The sequence below is a fragment of the Parambassis ranga genome, chromosome 4, assembly GCF_900634625.1.
Source record: "Parambassis ranga chromosome 4, fParRan2.1, whole genome shotgun sequence".
Classification (NCBI taxonomy): Eukaryota; Metazoa; Chordata; class Actinopteri; family Ambassidae; genus Parambassis; species Parambassis ranga.
Genome location: NC_041025.1, coordinates 22,795,637 through 22,814,258, shown reverse-complemented (window position 1 = coordinate 22,814,258; position 18,622 = coordinate 22,795,637). Strand labels below are relative to the sequence as shown.

The following is an 18,622-nucleotide window of genomic DNA, read 5'->3' as shown; positions in this document are numbered from 1 at the left end:
ACTGCCAAGAGGCCGATAACTCACAGATGGAAATCACTCCGCTCTGTCAATGTACAAAGATGACGTCTAGATCTTATCGATACAGACTGCAAGAAAAACCGAGGAGCAACTATGCACAGTGTTAAAACATGGCTGGGAAAAACCCAGCTGCTTTCCACGTGCTGTTTGCTTGGCTTAATGTAAACATGATCATTTTGCCATTTTCTTAGCATCCAGGGAGATGACACCAGTCCTGACAGGAACATTATATGACACAGTGCACAGCTATTCCATCACCTTATAAATAATATTCACTGCTGTTGTCCTGTTGAAGACGGGATGATGAGAGCTACTCGAGCAAAAAGAATATACACTGGCCGCTTTCTGGATGACCTTTGAGCTGCAAAACTAATTTCAGCTGAGGGAACCAGGACTATTTGTGACATTTTGGTCAGCAGAGCGACGAGCCTGTTCGGGCACTTCTGTGACGTTTCTTCCCCTCGCTCTGCCTGTGCAAAGTGTCTGAAGATGCTGAGGCAATGAGCCTGTGTACAGCTTAAAACACGGTCGGGCTATGGGAGCAGCATCCGAGCCTTCTCTTCCCATCAGGACCAATGTAAACACATAGTTGGAGCTCAGATTGTGCAGTGTATGTCCAGCTTAAGATTAGAAGGAAAAACTAGACCAGGTCTCTTTCTTCAGTGTTATACTACATGTGAAGGTTGACCCAAAAGTAAACTAACTAAAAGCAAGCTTAATAAACATGAGGCCAAACATCTGAACAATGCCTGAAGCATCAAAAACGTGTGACACTTAGTGCAGCATAGCGGTGGGAGCATCATGCTATGGTGGTGCTTTTCACTGGCAGCAATGCCCTGTGTAGTTTAAAACTCAGTAATAGATCCACTTATTGGTTTTACATCACTTGCATGCAGTTTGTTTACAGTTGAGAAGTGTCAGAAATAACTGCTGACGGAGTGAGTGTGTAGATGTAGGTGAAACAGGGGCCAAGTCTGTCTCCTCTTTGTCTTAATCTCGCCTGGAAGGACATTCCTGTGTGGCTGACCAGTTCTTCGTGATATAAGTGCAGGGAAGATGACAGTGGAAGAAGGATGGAGCAACATAAAGACAGATTGAGAGACAACGATTCATTTATCTCCTCCTCAGCACAAGAGGTTGGACGAAAACCACAGAGCTGTCACTCAACCCACAGCAGTTTCTACCCTGCAGCGACACATGAACTTGGAAGTATGACAGCAGGGCTGCATTAGCACAGGCATGCACAAGCGCCTACACACACACACACACACACACACACCAACACTGTGACATGAACACAGACAAACACAGTCGCCTTGTTCCAACACTGCATCAACAGTGTTTCCAATACCTGCTGACACAAAGCGCAGTAAATATTCCAGGTTTAAATGAGGCAAAGGAGAGAAACTGAGATTAAAAATCATCTATTATCAGCCATGTTACTAATCAAACCACTGTACTGTATACAGTATGTTGTTGGTTAAGAGGATGATGATGAACCAGAGGGCAAACTATGAAATGTAATTATTACTCAAGATGTCTGAGAATGTCTGCTGTGATTTTACCCATGATAAACTTCTATTTTTTTAATTGAGAGGATCAGACTGAAAGAAAAGAAAAGATGTAACAGGTAGACTTCTACTACAAACACACAGCCAGATGCTATGCAGTAAAGTTTAAGGTGCAACAACAAGGACATGCTTACACAACTTTGTCATGGTGGTCCAGCAGCACAAACAGTCTTCAGGACTAGATAAAGATGCCAGCAGGTGGCAGTAATCTGTGATTGAGAATTGAAAGTTATTTACTATCTGTTGAGAAAGTGAGACGAATAAGCAAATGAGTGATTGCCTTCCGTGTTGCCCTGGTTTGCTGAGCTCAGCAGCCAGTCAGAAGTTAGCAGAGAAGCTAGCAGAGGTACACCCACCGACAACGGTGTGGGGCACACCACAGAAGGGCTGGCAGTGCCAGCTTGGAGCTGGAGGCAGAGGCGAGGGGGCTAGAGGAGGGCTTGAATAGCAAAGTGTATAATTACTGTATTACTCTCCAGCATATCTGTGCTTCTGTTCTGATCTTTCTTTTTAAATCTGTCAATCCAAACTGCTGCAGTAGTCAAGAGCAAAACTTATTTTAGCTTTGCATGCCGAGGATATTCTGCACCAAACTTCCCGTGTCAAAAACAACCTCACTTGAAGGCCCCAGAACCACTGCACACACACATCTTTCCTCCTCCGCCATGTATTTCTGTGCCATTTTGGATTTAGTATCTCTACTACTCTCTTCAAAAATCATGTGGAGTAAACAAAGAGGGATCTCACACATGGATAAGGATCATTCGCAGCCCTTGTAAATCTCTCAACAAACATCCAGACAGAGGAAATTGTCTCATCACACCAGATTCTCGGCTGTATTTTACCTGGAAACCAAAACTAATCATAACCATTAGAGCGCAACACACAGACGCACCTTAAACTCAGGTACAGGCTGCTCACCTGAGCCAAACCACAGCGCTGGCAGAACCCCGGGGGGTGACAGCTGTGACTGACAGCGCTGCAAAACCACGACAGTTGGAGCAGTTTGAAACTTTCCTGTCTTCAAAACAACCCTGACGGAGGAGGTGTGTGGAGAATGCTGGTAGCTTATTCTTTTTATTTTCATTTTAACCTGCAAGTATCAGATCAAGAAAGCTGCTTCCACCGTTGCAGGCGGTGGAGTTTATCTCAAATAAACGTCAACAAGAAGAAGCACGAAGCACAAAGACACACACACACACACACACTGCACACACGTCAAACACACCTGCATGCTGTCCTCATTTCTCCTGTCCTAAGGGACATGTCAGACACACACTGACAGGGATAATGATGAATTGCATATGCATTAACACACAGCCTGAGGAAACACTCCTCCTACACACACACACACACACACACACACCACGACACACATGCACATTTTTTACACCTACACATTAAGCACCATAGACCCTGAGTCAGCTGAATTCTCAGCACACACACACTCTTGATGACAGGTATTTCCACTTGAGGTGAGGCACAATGCTGAGCCCAGTGTCAGTCACTTCCTGTCTGAGGGGTCAGAGGTTAAACACTCTTCAGTCTCTTTAAGCTCCACCATAGAAACACACAGACAATGAGACAGAGCAGATACGTTGGCGGCTGTAACCGAACCGTCAGATCTCTGAGACTCTGCAGATTATTCTGTGGCTTCACCTTTCCCTTAGTGTGTCCACTGAAGCGTGTCCTGCTTTGTCCTGAAACTCTGTGGCTGAGCCATTCTGTGTTCACCAGCGTCATGTTCATTGCAGGGGAGGCATCAACACCACAGTTGTGTCAGTGTTTGTTGACATCTCAGAAAAACCATATCTGACGGTGTCTTTAGTGACAGGACGCGGTCTGGAGCAGTTTTCACAGCAGATTCAGAGTTAGGACCTTGAATACATGAGCGGACCTGCACAGAGAATACTAAACCAGGTGTGTAACCAGCGCTGCCATTCCCTCGGCAGTCAGTCAGCGGGGCCCCCTTACTAATCCTCTGCCATCACTCAACTGGATCTCAATTCTAATCTCACCAGGCCAAAGCTCAGGAGAGGGGTGAGAGGCTGACGGCTAATCTCAGCCACAACACCCCGGGGTAACCCTACACCATCCCCAGGGAGCAGATGCAACACTGCTGAGCCACAGCGATGAGAGAAAGACCCCCCAAAAGCTCAGACACTTCACACCTAAAGAGTGATGGAAGCATAATACGCCGGCTCAGGTTTATGACTGGGTTCTCCACAAGTACAATCAAGTAAAAAAAAAAAGAAGATGCCGATTTTCAAGAGTGACTCAATCCAACACACGCCCTTCACTATCCACATATTCAAGGTTGCCTGCCTGGATATGTGCATCCACTCAGCAGCAGCTGGCAGGACGCAGCCTCCATTAGTCTTACAGAGGCGGACTGGCTGGTTTCCAGCAGTTTGAAAGCATACAATAAGCAGCCTGAGGCTGAGACTGCACCCGCTACAGCTGATAAGTGTATGGACCCAAACACAATGACCGGCGATCAGATACATGGCAGCGAAAACATGTAAGGTCAGGTAGTTACAACAGTATGTATGTGACAGAAGTACATGAATTAGATTACTACATATATCTGTAAAGTACACACAAAGATAAACTGAAACTAATGATTTAAACACAAATACCCAGTTTTTCCCCCAGTTCACACTGGGCTGCTTAAGCCACAAAAATGTGGCTTAAGCAGGATTCGGCCGCATCCTGATCAATCCAGATGTGTTTTTTTCTGAGTATGAACACCTAGAATCCGGCTGTATCCAGTTTGATTTCAATCCGGCTAGATCCACCCACGAGAGGTGGATCTAGCCGGATTGGCTCAGATGTGGCTCAGGTGTGAACGCAAATGTGGCGAGCCAATCCAGCTAGCGACATGCTACTTCGGGTTTAGTGATGGGCTACTTCCGGTTCACGGGGCGCGACACGGGAAAAAAAACCACATGATGCATGCGCACATGCGGTCATACCGCGGCGTGAACGGACTCTGTATATTACGAGGCGCCAGCTAGTGGTTTGGAGGACAGCAAACATGCTGGATGAAGCCGGATTGAGTGTCACACAAGTGTGTGTTAGCCAGATTTGAAAATAGGTCTGAATGCATCCAGTTTAAAGGCTGTCTGGGCTCAATCCCACTCTAGCTGGATTGACTTTGCTTAGCTGGACTTCCTGACTACCTGTAAGGTTGTCAGGAAGTCATACAGTCAGAAGTGAGGAAATGAACATTTAGGAAAAAAGAAATAAATTGAGAAGCAGTTTGTGTCTTCAGCAGCTGGACAGTAGCTGTGTGAAAAGATTAGATTTATATTAGAGATGGATGCACGACTCTCCTCGGCTTTAAGACCTACACTGACCATCAGAACTTGTGTGCTGTCAGAGTTCTTGTGTGACTGATCATTTGTTGCATAAATTAATCTAAATTCATGGTACAGTCCTCATCTTTAACTTGTATATGTCAGCTGACATCACTGTTACAAAAACACACGTATAAACCTGACTTACCACTTCAGTGGGACGGAAGTACTTCGGGTCCACCTTCACATGCACCACTCCTGTCTCCTGGCAACGACCAACCTCCTTCTCATCCTTTCCCTCCCACCTGGAAAGAGACAAAATCTTAACACGTGTTTTTTTTTTCTCCCACACCTGCTCACACCTCCATGATGATTTCTTGTGTAGTTTGTTTGCTTTGAGGTCTTGTGCAGACAAAACATGTCAACTGGGTTTTTTTTTTCCTGGAAACCAACACAACAGTCCAACAGGCCTTCACCACATGTCAGCGTCTTCCAGCACAGAGGAGGGAGGTGAATGAGAGGTGAGGGTGAGGGTGGGGGGGGGTCTCTGCCTCTGACACAAATATGAATAAAGCTGACATGAGTGTTTGTATATACTCACACAATGGTCTTGCCCACATGTTTGAAGGCCTTCTCCACAAACTCCCTCACACTGTGCACCTCCCCCGTTGCTATGACGAAATCCTCTGGCTCCTCCTGTTGCAGCATCAGCCACATAGCCTGAAAAACAGAGACAGGGAGGCTGAGCCACTGAAAGATCGTAAAGACAGCTCGACGCTGCACGCTGGACCCTGCCCAGCTCAGTCCTGACAGACGGGAAGTGAACCTGCGACCTCTGAGTGGGGCATTCGCCCGTACCTCTGTCCTGACGTCACCACAGGGGCTCATGGGACGCATTCCGTGGGAAAGGAGGACAGAGCGCTCCCACGGGCCCCACTGTGCTGCTGCTGGCACACATAAAGATGCACACGTGGCTGCGAATGCACACAAACAGCGTCAAAGCCACCAAGACAAAATAAAACCATTAAAGTCCAGAAGAAAAAAAACAACAAACTCCTGTGTGTCCTTCACTGTTTTTACCACACAGGGCAGGCAGCATTATTATTAGCCTATATACCCCAGTGAAAGCTAATACTTTGGGTCCACTTAATGGACCCTGAACTATATTAAACGGTGAGTGAGGGCGTCTGTGCGCGGTTCCATAATATTTATGGTGAACTGGAGCCAGCAGGTCAGAGTGGCTGACCTCTGGCACATCCAGCATTATTGGAAGAGACTCGCCAGGGACACAAAGACACACAGAACGACGCAGACTGACAGACAGACACATCTACACGCCTGAAAATCACAGAGGAAGGCAGAAAAATTATAAAGACAAAAGCAACGGGTATTATTTTAAAATTTAGACTTGCTTATGAATTCCTGCCTCGGCAACTTAATGGGTCTGGATCACACTTAAGAGTTTTCATATCAATGTCATTCTTCAGTTTTTGCCCCTTTTCAGATCCTGTTATAATCAAACTGATCATAAAACATAGTTACAGTTGGAAAAGTCAGATTTATCCTCCATGGTAAGTGATGACAGCTGATAACGGTTTAAAATCATTGCTGCAGCTTAAAAATTTTGTATAGAGGCAAAATCAAAGCACTCAATAAGCACCTCATTGCATCACATGCATGAAAAAACCATACACAGCTATAAAAAAGTTTACTATAGACACAAATGTGTCCTGTGTGACAGGAGGGAGGTGGAGAATTGGCGTCTTCAGCCTCTGCTGAGGTGACTCTCGCCTTTGTTTCCCTCTCTGAGGAGCATATCAGGACGGTTTATGTGCTCCTCTTGGATTTGTTGTATTGAAGGGAGTGTGTGTGTGTGTGTGTGTGTCTGTGTGAGTTCCATCCACCCACATCTGGATGTTTTATGTGGTAAAGTTGGACAAAGCAGAACTGTCTGTCTCCCTCTGCACATTTAGCAGATGCTCCCTCTGCACTCAGAGGTGTGTCTCAGAGACGTACAGTGGATACAGATTCAGAGGATTAAACCCTGAAATGAACAGTGTTCATGACCTGAAGAGAAAAACAGGCCGGCCAGATTTCAACAGGCTTCAGACGAACTTTGAGTGCAAAAAATTAGGATAATATTATATATATAGATACATATTTATAGTTGTGGTGTTTACTGACGTGTGTATTATGTGTGACGTGTCACCAGGACTGATCATTTGAAGGACTTCGGTTTCGGATTTCACGGCAGCTTGGCCTGCAGTTGTGGACTAAAGTGTCACAAAACAGACTGATGGGCGCAGCAGTGGATGAGTTCTCCTGCTGTTACTGCGAAACGATCTCACCTCCAACAGGTACGCTGTGACACCACTGTGGACTGAGTACTACAGTGGTGTTATTGGTTAAGCACATGGCTTCTCACACACAGACACACACACACCAGCAGTGATGGAATGAACTTCCTCAGGGAGGCGAGGCCATCCTATCTCAGGATCGTTCGGGGTCACCTGACCGCTCAGCGTTGATGACTCCCCTGAGCCTGGCCTCTGACCTCTAACCCTCTGGCCTATGATGAACAAACCAGATTCTCACACTGCTGCATGAGCCAATAATGGCACCTCGCTGCATGAGTGACGGCGGAACAAACCAATCAGAGCAGGTTCATTTTTGCACAACAGGAGCTACGTCTGATTCTGTGTTCGCATCTCCTCGCAGGTTTTCTGCTTGTTAACTTGACGGGAAAATTAAATCATCTCACAAATGTCAGTTTGTCGGTGCGCTGTTGGGAAAGAATGTTTTTCATCTGATGTTGTTCATCTATTCTGCAAGTAAAGAACAATGGCTGAGCTGAGGCAGAAGGAAATGCAGCTTGTGCTACATGCACTCTTTGAGCAGAAAGAAGTCAATATGAGTGATTGACGCATGTCTAAACGGGAAAGCGATCGCTTCAATGACCCCCTTTAGAGTTGGAACTTTTCCGCAGTCCTCAGCAGCTGGGGTCCTTGCATCGAATTACTTTGGAGACAGAAACCAAGGTTGGTCTGTGGACATCTGTGCAGATGCTTTCACATTCTGGTGACAACAATTAGATCAAACAGAACCTTGTGGATGCAAAAAGTAAAAAAACTAGCTTAAAATGAAAAGAGCCAGCATGTTTCCATCACAGGAAAAATGGCTACCCCCCGCGCTGCGTGGTCATTTAAGAGAGGTAGCAGCCTGACGGAGCCATAACAGGTAGAACAAGCTCTGATCCATATTTCCATAATGTCCATTCACTCCAAAAGCTGCATTGTACATGCATGAAAGCTGTGTGATTCCCCTCTTGCTACTCAGGCCACAAACCTATCAATCTCGCCTTGTACATTATGTTTATTTGGCTTATGTCATGAAGCTTGTAGCCCACATATTACACTACAAGATTTAATATAGACGTTGGATCTGAAAGTTTAATCAGCAGCAAATTCCCATTCTGCTGTTTCAGCCTCTTCCATTGGGATGTGAGCAGAATGAATTATCAGTGGAAACAGTAAAATATCAAACACTGACATCTACACTGTAATACTGTTTTGATCCTCTGACTGGCTGATTATTTGAACTTGTAATAAGGCCGGCTATTCCCCTTGTCCTGATGAATGTGCAGCCTGCAGTAAACTGGATGGCTGTGATGATGGGAGTTGGGAACGCAGCGCCTGCTTCTCTTGCAGCCAGAGAAAATGTTTACGTCAGGAGCTGAGTGATATGGCCTCTGCTGATTTTTAACCAGGAAACGTAATAAATAATGTGATGTGTATTTTTCTACTTATTGTATTGGGAATAAAGAGAGGTGAAATCATGGGAGACTGCCGTTTATTCGTCTCAGCCTGCTCTGCAATGAGGACAGCACTGACTTCACTGTGGATGTTCCCACGTTTCCAGCTTTTTCTTGATCTCTTCACATCACCCCACCCTTCCAACTTTTACCTTTTACCCTCTGCTCCTCCTCCTCCTCCTCCCTCTCAGGGTCTCTCAGGATCGCTCTGCTTCATTAGCTATCTGATAAACAGCTCAGAGGTTCAGCCCTTCACACTGAACCCGCACCTTCCTGTTCACATGGCCACAGGATGACCCCCATCACACACACACTTAACTGCAGCTCAGCGACAGATACCGACCCCGGCGACCACCACACAGCCCTCCACCTGAAACGTACTCTGACGTACACAGGGGGAAAATAACGAGTTCAGATGCTGTGGACACACATGGAGGGGATGCATCTGTGACAGTTTCTGATGGGGGGTGGATTCGATTGAAGAAGAATTAAAATATGATTTATTATGCTAAATAACCTGGGTTACTGTCCTGTTACAGCCAACCTTGTAGTCTGGCCAGGCACTCTGCAAAAGTTCTTTCCATGAAGTGGGTCTGGACCCGTTCCAGTCGGTACCCATCCTTACTGTGTATCTCCACTCCACGGCACACTGTTTTTGTTGATACTCGTCTCTGATCAGTCTATGTCTGTCCAAACATGTCCAGCTGGAGTTTATTCTGCGCCTGTTGGTACTGCCCCCCAGGAAATCCAGTGTACTAGACCACATTTAACAATGCTTCAAAATCAATATTTCACATGGCTCTTGTGGGATTTTCTATCTCACAGTGAGGACGTGTCTCTATTTGTCAAATGTCTAATGACCCAAAGATACAAACAAAATATAAACCTTGTATATGTCTGTAGTATTATCAAATAGATTGATTATTTTACACTATATATATCCAATTAGGTCCAGATCCAGACACAAATCAGTGGTCTATGCTTGAGAAACAATAGCATGAACACCCAATCATCATCAAGTAAGTGGTGTATATATATCTCTAATCTCACATTGAGTTTCTACAAGATTCAAAGTAACATTTCAGTACCAATAAACAGAATCTACGGTGCTGCAGGACCTCGAGTAGCAACTTGAGTCAACCCCCACAGACTAACATGTAAAAAATAAACATGTTCACAGCCTGCTACAAACAGCTTCAGTAGCATACAGTGACGTTATGGAGGCTTTGTTCATCCTTATATTCTGAGTTGATATTTAGTCTGTGATATAAATACCTGAGCCTCATGCAAATTCTAAAGAATGAAAAATGAAGCAGTGAATTCTGAGGAATGGCATCACTTTAATGGAGTCGAACAGCTCCCAGCTGTAGTAGCTGCCACCTCTTTTTTCTCTTTATATGTATCATATTTAATCTGTTCCATATGTGAGATAGAGCTCAGACATAACGCCACATAAAGCTGTAAAGCTGTAAGACTGTGGGACGTTCCCAGAACAAACCAATAAGCTGACTCAGAGGACACTTGTACGGGTCACAGAGGGTAACGTCGGCAGGAAATACACTGTCTCAGGTGTGACGGTGGCGTAGTAGCAAAACAGTTTGGAGATGAATGCGGTGGGCCTTTTCAGACTATATCAGAGAGTCCTCAGGATGACGACAGATCCTGACTTGGATTCTTTGCTGTCCAAAAAAAAACGGGCTAAAGTGTCTAAATTAACTTCAAACCACAACTTAGAGTGATGACTAATCTGGATCTCCCTCCTCTGCAGCCAACCGACGCTCTGTCCTCCCACTCCACGTCTAACCTTCCTCCCAGGCTGTTCCAGCTCCTCCTCTTCCTCCTCTCACTGTGGCTGCTTGACTACAGCTGACATGTGGAATGGCTCACAGTAAACACTTAATAGAGCTGCTATTATGGCCCCAAAAAGCCATCAGACCCAATCACAGCCTGCTAATGCCATTAACCCTGGGGTTTCACACACACACACACAGGTATACACGTGGGCAAAACGCACACACGTTCTGCCTCAGCCATGCATGTAAACATAAATGTAAGACTGTTTAAAATGAAATTCACAAATTCTAGGATTTGAATGAAATTATTATGAAATAAAAACTTGAAAACGCACATTGCTTCATCTACATCATTTGTAAGGAGATATTCATTGTAAAAGACGAGAATTTCTTTAAATTATTTCTGCTTTGTGCCATCTTAATGTACAAAGAGCCAGAGGCACACAATCTAATACTTACACATCTGAGCTAATCTCCCAGGTGTTCCCTTTATTATGACACCAGAAGTATTCAGATACACCTTGTGGTTGCTGAGATATACCATGCCATTTTTTAAGCTGATGCCTTAAAAAAAGAGGCTTGGGGTAGAAAGGGTTAAAGTCCTGCACACATCGAAACAGAACAAACTACTTTCAGCATACATGAACGGTCTGTGCTGCTGCTCAGAGAAGCTGCAGGTTCTCCTCAGAGCTGGCTTTTCCAGATCATTTGTAGCTGAAGAGGTTCTCAGCTCTGTTCCACCACATGCTTGCACAGCTGCCAGAAAAGAATGTGAAAGCCTGAAAAATAAGAAGGCAAGCGCTCTTATTTTGGCGGGGGATTGGAGCAGCTCCACCTCTTACCACTGATAATGAGATGAATGACCTGCACTCACAACTATGATGCCTTCACGTGGACGTACACGGAAACGTGCGGTGAGAGGAGAAGTCATGCGTAACGTCACATCACGGCGGTCTCCGTCGCGTACGTCATAAGTCGCTGTTATCTGCTGGTCTTTTCGGACCCACATCCATCACTGGGCCACTACTTCCCGGATATACTGGCAATTATCAGCAGCCATCGTGTACTGAGATTAGGCAAATAGTATTGAAATTACATCTCCAGAATGACCTAGGAGCCGGAGCTGATACCGGCCTGAGGCCAGATAACCTCTGACTACTGCAGATGTTTACATGGGACTATTTTTAACGTCTAATTCATCTTCTTTATAATTATATTACATCACAACGATTCAGGGAACGACAAAGATCAAGGGGTAACTTCCTCTACATTCTCCTACACTGATCTCCATCATACAGTTTGATAATCTTGAAGGCCGAAGTTATGGTCACTAGAAGAGACCTTGTACGAACACACTGTGGAGGCTAAACTAATATTTTTCTCGCAGCTTCGGCCTTCCACACAGAACCACTCATCGCAGTTCAGCCATGCTGCCTTACAGAGGTGGCAGAGAAGAGTCTTAACCTGCCTACAAGCACTCAGCCATGTTTTTAAACTGAAAGTCAATCACATGATGGCGAACCAACATTTTAACCTGTCGAGGTGGAGATCTGTGAAACAACAACCAACATCAGGGTGGCACTGAGTTTTGGTCTTTCCTCATTAGTTAGTCATCATTTTTTTGGCATCAAGTCTCTGCAGTATCGTCCCCTTAAGGCATTTAGGTATTAATTGCATCTCTGCAGTCATAAAAACACACATTAACTCATTTTAAGGAAAGAAAAAAAGAAAAAACCCCCAGTGTGTGTTTGCAGAGAGCGATGGTGTTGTTTGAGTACTGAACGTATCTGCAGGTAAAGACAAACAGCTGTGAGCTCTTCGAAGATGCACACATTCACGGCTGTTTGACAATAGATGTTCTTGTCACCTGAGTATGAAGTGTGACAACACATTCTGTGTGTGTGTGTTAAACAGCATTCCATAACAGTGCAGGATAATCCCAAACACCGGATTAGAGAAGAATGGACACGTCTGACAGCTTCCTCTGAAACTCTGCGCTCAAAGGATCCTTTTGTTCTTTGTGTATCTGCGCTGTACTGCAACACACACACACACACACGCACACACACGCGCACACACACACCTTTTCATGTGTACACCCTTCCTCCAGGGCTCTGACAAGTGGTTTGTAACTGTATCAATATGTGTCTCATCGCCTCTGTAAACAGCGTATCATATAACAGCGTCGCACCGTTGCCAACACAACACTGACACACAATCAATACCAGTACAAACATTTTGACAACAGAACAGAGCAGGTGATACAGGAGGAGGAGAGGCAGCTTAACACATCTGCAGGAAGATGTTTTCAGTTTGTGGCTTTTATTTAAAGCTTATAAAGTGTCTGTTAGACTTCTGTTAGACACTTTGTCAGGTTTCCACATGTACAGGAGAAAGCATGTTTAACAGTTAGAGAGCTCCTTATTTAAGTTATTGACAGTTATGTAATGCTTAGTTTGGCATATTTAAAAAATGCAAAAGGTAAAAAAACATTATATGAAGTATATTCACTTGGGTGAAAATACCACATTTAAATAAGACCCTAGTGAGCGGCTCAAGGCAGCCATCCGCTCTGCTATCAATATGATCACAGTGATCAGGGGAAAGGAGTTTAATGAGTGAGAAATATATTATATTTATATATAAATATAATAAATATATATATATAAATATTTATTTTAAATCGGAGGTATTAGCGTGATCACTTCTAGCATTACATCAGGGGTAGATGTGACTTCCATAAGAAAAGCAAAGGGCCACATGTTTTCATAAATAATAATATAAATTGGAGACCACTGGCACATTGTAAGAATCTCTTGCTGTCATTCACTGGTTCCTCCTCTGTCCTCTCTGTGTGTGTCCATGTCTGCTCTGAGTGTGTGCTGGTTGTATGTTGGAACACACACAGTGCAGAGCAGCACAGATGATGTGAAGATATTTTTACAGAAGAAAACCATTAGAGTTCAAGTCAAAGTTAAAGTAGCAAATCCCAGAGTTCTGAAAGTCGGGCAAGATCTGAGCTTTTTAAGAGCAGATGACGATGAAACATGTCGGCTGCAGCACCGCGGTGACATCTGAATGCCCCGTGGAGTTTCTGTGTGCTTTACCGTACATTTCAGAATAGTCGCGCAGCATTTTTAAAGTGTACACAGCGACCGTGTCTCTCCAGAGAGTAGATGGGATGAAGCAGTACAGCAGCGTGGAAGAGACAAGGAGGGTTGGGAAGACGTTACCGGTGATGCCGTGCTGACAGCTGACTTTTGCTGCCTTTGTTTAATATTGTGTGGGTCCGCGGGCCGCATTGAAGGCGCAAGCGGGCTGAGTGTGGCCCGCGGGCCGTGCTTTGCCCAGGTCTGCTCTACATGTATGTGTCACCTTGTAGATGCTGCTCCGTGAAGCTGGTAATATGGTACTGAGCAGCTACCAGCACAGTGTCAGGAGAGACAAGTAATAAAAGGAATATATCGTGTTGAGTAACAGATGACAGTCCTGCTACTGTTATTATATGAACACAAAACATATGAACTGTGCTGCGTCTTCCAGACTTCAGAGTTCAGGAGTATGTTTAATGGAACATTGGAGACAGTGTTTCCTTCAACATGATTCAAAAGCAGCTCCTTCACAGTTCGAATTAGTTTGCACGCTGCGTGCTGGTAATTGTCCTTAACAACATAACAACACACTGTTTCTCACACTGGTCTTGCAGACATCCCGTCTGAGGCTCTGTGACTAAGTCCTGCCGACCCCATTATAAACCGGCACAGATAAACCCACTGGTAAAAATAACATTTAAATGAATCTTATTTTAGCACATTTCGGGCTTACACATCGAGTCTGCAGGCAACCAGAGGACCAGATATCAGAGCGGAATGCAGATTAGAAGCAGTGAAATGGAGACTGGTGGGCTAACATTCCACGAGTTCCAGAGAACACGACGTTTCATCAGATGAGTTTTCCTTTCCAACATATTTTATGTGACTTAACTTAGTTATGTTTCACTCGGCTCTCTTTCTGTCTGCAGCCCACATTCTCTGATGTCAGTCAGTAAAGGGCAGAGGAGGGCTGGATAGAACCAGTCCAGACCATACTGGGATGAAACGGACCCAACTGGGTTAGACCAGGACAGGCCAAATGAGGCAAAATCAGGGCAGATCGGGCCGAATCAAACCCAAACACAATTGCTGCCCAACAGTTTTCTGCATAAATGCAAGTAAGAGCCTCAATCATTCAATATGGGTCACATTTACACACACACACACACACAGTGACATGCTAGTATGCACAGCTAACTTTCCCAGGCTCCACCTCAGGGAGCACTCATCATCCAAACTGCTGCTATGGAGCTGTGATTTTTAGCAGAACAGCTTTTCTTTTCTTTTTTTTTAACCAAGACCCCTATTTTTAGAGATGGCTGAAATTATTAAACCCCCACCACCAACAACCCTTCACACACACACACACACATTCTTCACTCCCCTCCTCCCTATCCTCCCCCGCCTCTCCTCCCCTGTTGTATTTTGACCAAAAAAGTCAGAGACTGCAGCGTTTTTCCTTGTCAGACGCAGACTGTCTGGACGTTAAGTTTAAGACAGAAGAGGCTATATTTACAGCCTGACTTCATCCTGAACACACACACAGCCTTAACATGGTCGGAGATGACGCAGAGACAACCGCACCTTGGAGCCTCACTTCGGTGGTCAACCTCAAAGGATGCTCTTTAGCAGACAACGGCCCCGAGTCACCCTGCGGAGGTCACAGCGGCTGACAGACGGGGGACATTTCAGTCAATCACAGCACATCCACAGTGAGCTGCTTGTGGTGGGTCCCCTAAAGTCTTTTAAATCAAGTCTGTGTCCAAGAGAGAGGCTTCAACGGAACACATCTGGAGGGTTTTTACTTGAGTCGATGACAAAACCAATCCTGTCGGTCTAACTTGGGTCATACAGCACCGTTCAGTATCAATACATGTTTAATAATTTATATGAAAAACACCTTCAAATGCAAAGATAATGTTGTCATGTTGTTTTTCCCACTTGATCCTTGCAGCCTTTGTGGTGTGATGAGCTAATGAAGGGGTCTAACCATCCAGGATAACTGAAACTATTAATGTACACATGTAACACTGACAGCCTGTTTATAGGCTGGGTGTAGTAAAAAAAAAAAATGGAGGATGCAGCAGAAAAAGCAGCCACAACAACAACGACTGTTCATTGTTTACAGCAAATATGAGTTGTTGCCAACCTGCTGCAGTGTTTGAACTCCAGACTTAATTGGTCGTGAGAACTGTAATTGTGTTTGTAGTCCATTCAAACCACATAATAAAAACCAAAACTGACTTTCATTCAAATATGAATAAAGACTTACTGCTGGTTTCTGTTATGGACTGTACACAAAGCCCTGCTGAAGCTGACAGAAATGTTCTTTCAGTTAAACCCATTCAGAACGGCACGTTCTGCTGTCGGTGATTCACAGATGATACTTATATACAGAACTAAAACCAATTCTGATAATATTATGAGTGGGTTTATGTATCTTAACATCACCAGGGAAGTCCCCCCCCCACACACACACACACACACACTTGATCTTGACTGTGACCTCTGGCTGTATGAGCAGTTCAACAATCTTTCCATGTTTTCACCAGAGGAAGGGAAAGGGTCTCATAAAGACTGTCATTCACTATTTAAACATAAAACACACACACACACACACTCAGGTTGGGCCAAGCTCCATGCGATGTGTACAGAGCTGCTCGGCGATAGCCTCATTTTTACACCGTGAGAACATGAGAAACACATTTCTCAAAGGAGCCCTCTCATTTGCTGTGGGTGTGTTGCCATTTTTGGGGGAGAGGGGGGACAGCCACACACACATACACACAGTCACACATATCCACACAGACATCAGTTATATATAGCAGCTGCATGCTAATCTGTTATCACCGGGTTATGAATAGGCAGCACACAGAGGCTAAAGAGGATGTGAAAGGTGTTTAAGAAAAGCTGCTTCAGATTTTCTGGTGCGTTTTTTTGAATATACTGTGAGACAGTGTCACACATAAGCACATAGGGAAATACATGTGTGTACACACACACACATCCTCAGTTGTCAGTGACAGGGTATCAATAGCAGAAGGTCGAGTGATGCTCGGCCAGAAAAACACTTTATTTATTTAGCGGTCTTTGAAGAGGCAGGAAGAAAAACAAACATGAGCACGGAGAGCAGGAGGAAGAGGAGGAGGAGGAGGGCGATGTGAGCGCTGCCTCCGAACCGAACGGGTCCACTGACTGTTGGGATTTACTTATATATCTTTCATCGTGCACCACAAACTTCAAGCAGAAAGAAAAGCCACAGTCCACACTTCCTGGAGAAAACTCTGCAGAGACATGGAGCATGTGATGCGGCTGCCATGAAAATAAATGAGGACTGTGGACGGGAGGGAGCGTGCGTAAGAGTGGATTTTATCAACAGTGATCATCATGAAAATCATTTAGCAAGTATGTTGTCATACAATCACAATCAGATTAAGTGATGATGAGGTGAACTCTTCATCACAAAGGTTTCTGCTGAGTCAAAATGTCTAAAAACTGAGTCGGCACCATCTTCTCCAGACCATTGCTTTCTCACACAGCTCTCCACTTCAGTATCTGTTTGGGTTAAAGATCAAAATTACTACCACCACTACTCAGGCTGAGAAATAAAGCCTAAAACGTCAACAACTGCAGTTCCTTTAGGGCCCACTTGAGGGCTGGCTCCAAATGTGAGTCAATCCACACAGACCTCCATGTTCTAAATATCTAAATCAGCTCCAATCAAGCTTCGTTTCTTTGCCCATATTCGGAATAAGAGTTGAGGTGGTGCGACTGATACTTCCCACACGAAGATAAGTATTCTTAAGAAAATCTCTTCATGGCGTCATTGATGGTTCATCCATCTTTATCAACAGTCTGCAGCTACAACTGCCACGTCCTACTGAGTAGTTGGTGGAACAAATGACAAATCCCACGTGTGAAGTGCAAGTAACACAAAAACAGAAAAGTGAGTGAGATTCAGAGTGTGTGGAAGTTGAAAAAGCAGTTGCCCCTTTTTCATCCCAACAAACGTTTAAGTGAGAAAACAGAAGCATTGAGGAAAGTAAGGCGCTGGCGAGTAAACTGCACGAGCGTCAGAGTATCTGTGTGAATTGAATTCCCAGACTTCCTTAACAGTTTGAGTCTGAACTTTGACCGTGGAGTCCCATGACCTCTGACCTCTGGAGCCGAAGCCAGGAAAGCACTGCTAGAAAGAGGCTCCGTTTACACTGTAAATACACTGCATACACTGCAATACACCCTCACTGACAAGGCTTCAGAATCTAAGAGTTCATGAACAACCGCCCTGTTATATCATAATACATCGAACTTATATAGCGCTTTTTAGGACACTCAAAGACGCTTTACAGGTGCATTATTCATTCACACCACATTCACACAGTGGCAGTGGTAAACTACAGATGTAGCCACAGCTCCCCAGGGGGAGACTGACAGAGACGTGGCTGCCAAGGTGCCCCTATGGCCTCTCTGACCACCGCCGATTCATTCATACACATTCATACACCAGTGAGTGCACTGGAGGCAATGTGGGTAAAGTGCCTTGCCCAAGGACACACAACAATGACTAGGGCAGAGCTGGGATTGAACCGCCAACCTTCTGATTATTGGACAACCCTGCTCTACCACTGCTGCCCATGACCTGTTCCATATAGACCTGTTCTCTGCAAACATGTTGGCAGGAAAAGCACAGGTGTAATATTCCAGTGAGATGAGCTTTTTCCTGTTCAAATTCAAGTGCTTTTCAAAATAAAATAAATAAATGACTTGATGTAGATCGAGCAAAATAATTTTTATACAGCTAATTTAGTAGTTTAGAGTTTTTAGATGAACTATACATGAAGGTACTTTTTAGTGGCCTCTGCTGGTACTTACAGTGAACGAGGACTCTCACTCTGGAGGCGTAAATCCTGCTGATAAACATGATATTTAAAATTTACGTCATCCTATTTTTTCTTTTTCTTTGAAGTTCACATCATTCTACAGTGCCTGTTGAAGCAATGGTTAAAACAATGAAACTGAAGGTAAAGTGTGTTTGATC

At 44.6% G+C, this 18,622-nt stretch overlaps 1 protein-coding gene across 1 annotated transcript in view; it reads right to left on the bottom strand.

Annotated features, from left to right (window-relative positions):
• Positions 1-18,622, bottom strand: part of gmds (GDP-mannose 4,6-dehydratase) — a 142,809-nt gene that overhangs the window by 27,417 nt on the left and 96,770 nt on the right. The window contains exons 8-9 of the mRNA XM_028403763.1: positions 5,490-5,608; positions 5,097-5,193 (exon numbers count right to left, since the gene is read on the bottom strand). Of these exons, the coding sequence (XP_028259564.1) occupies positions 5,097-5,193; positions 5,490-5,608 (216 nt within the window). The remainder of the gene's footprint in view (positions 1-5,096; positions 5,194-5,489; positions 5,609-18,622) is intronic.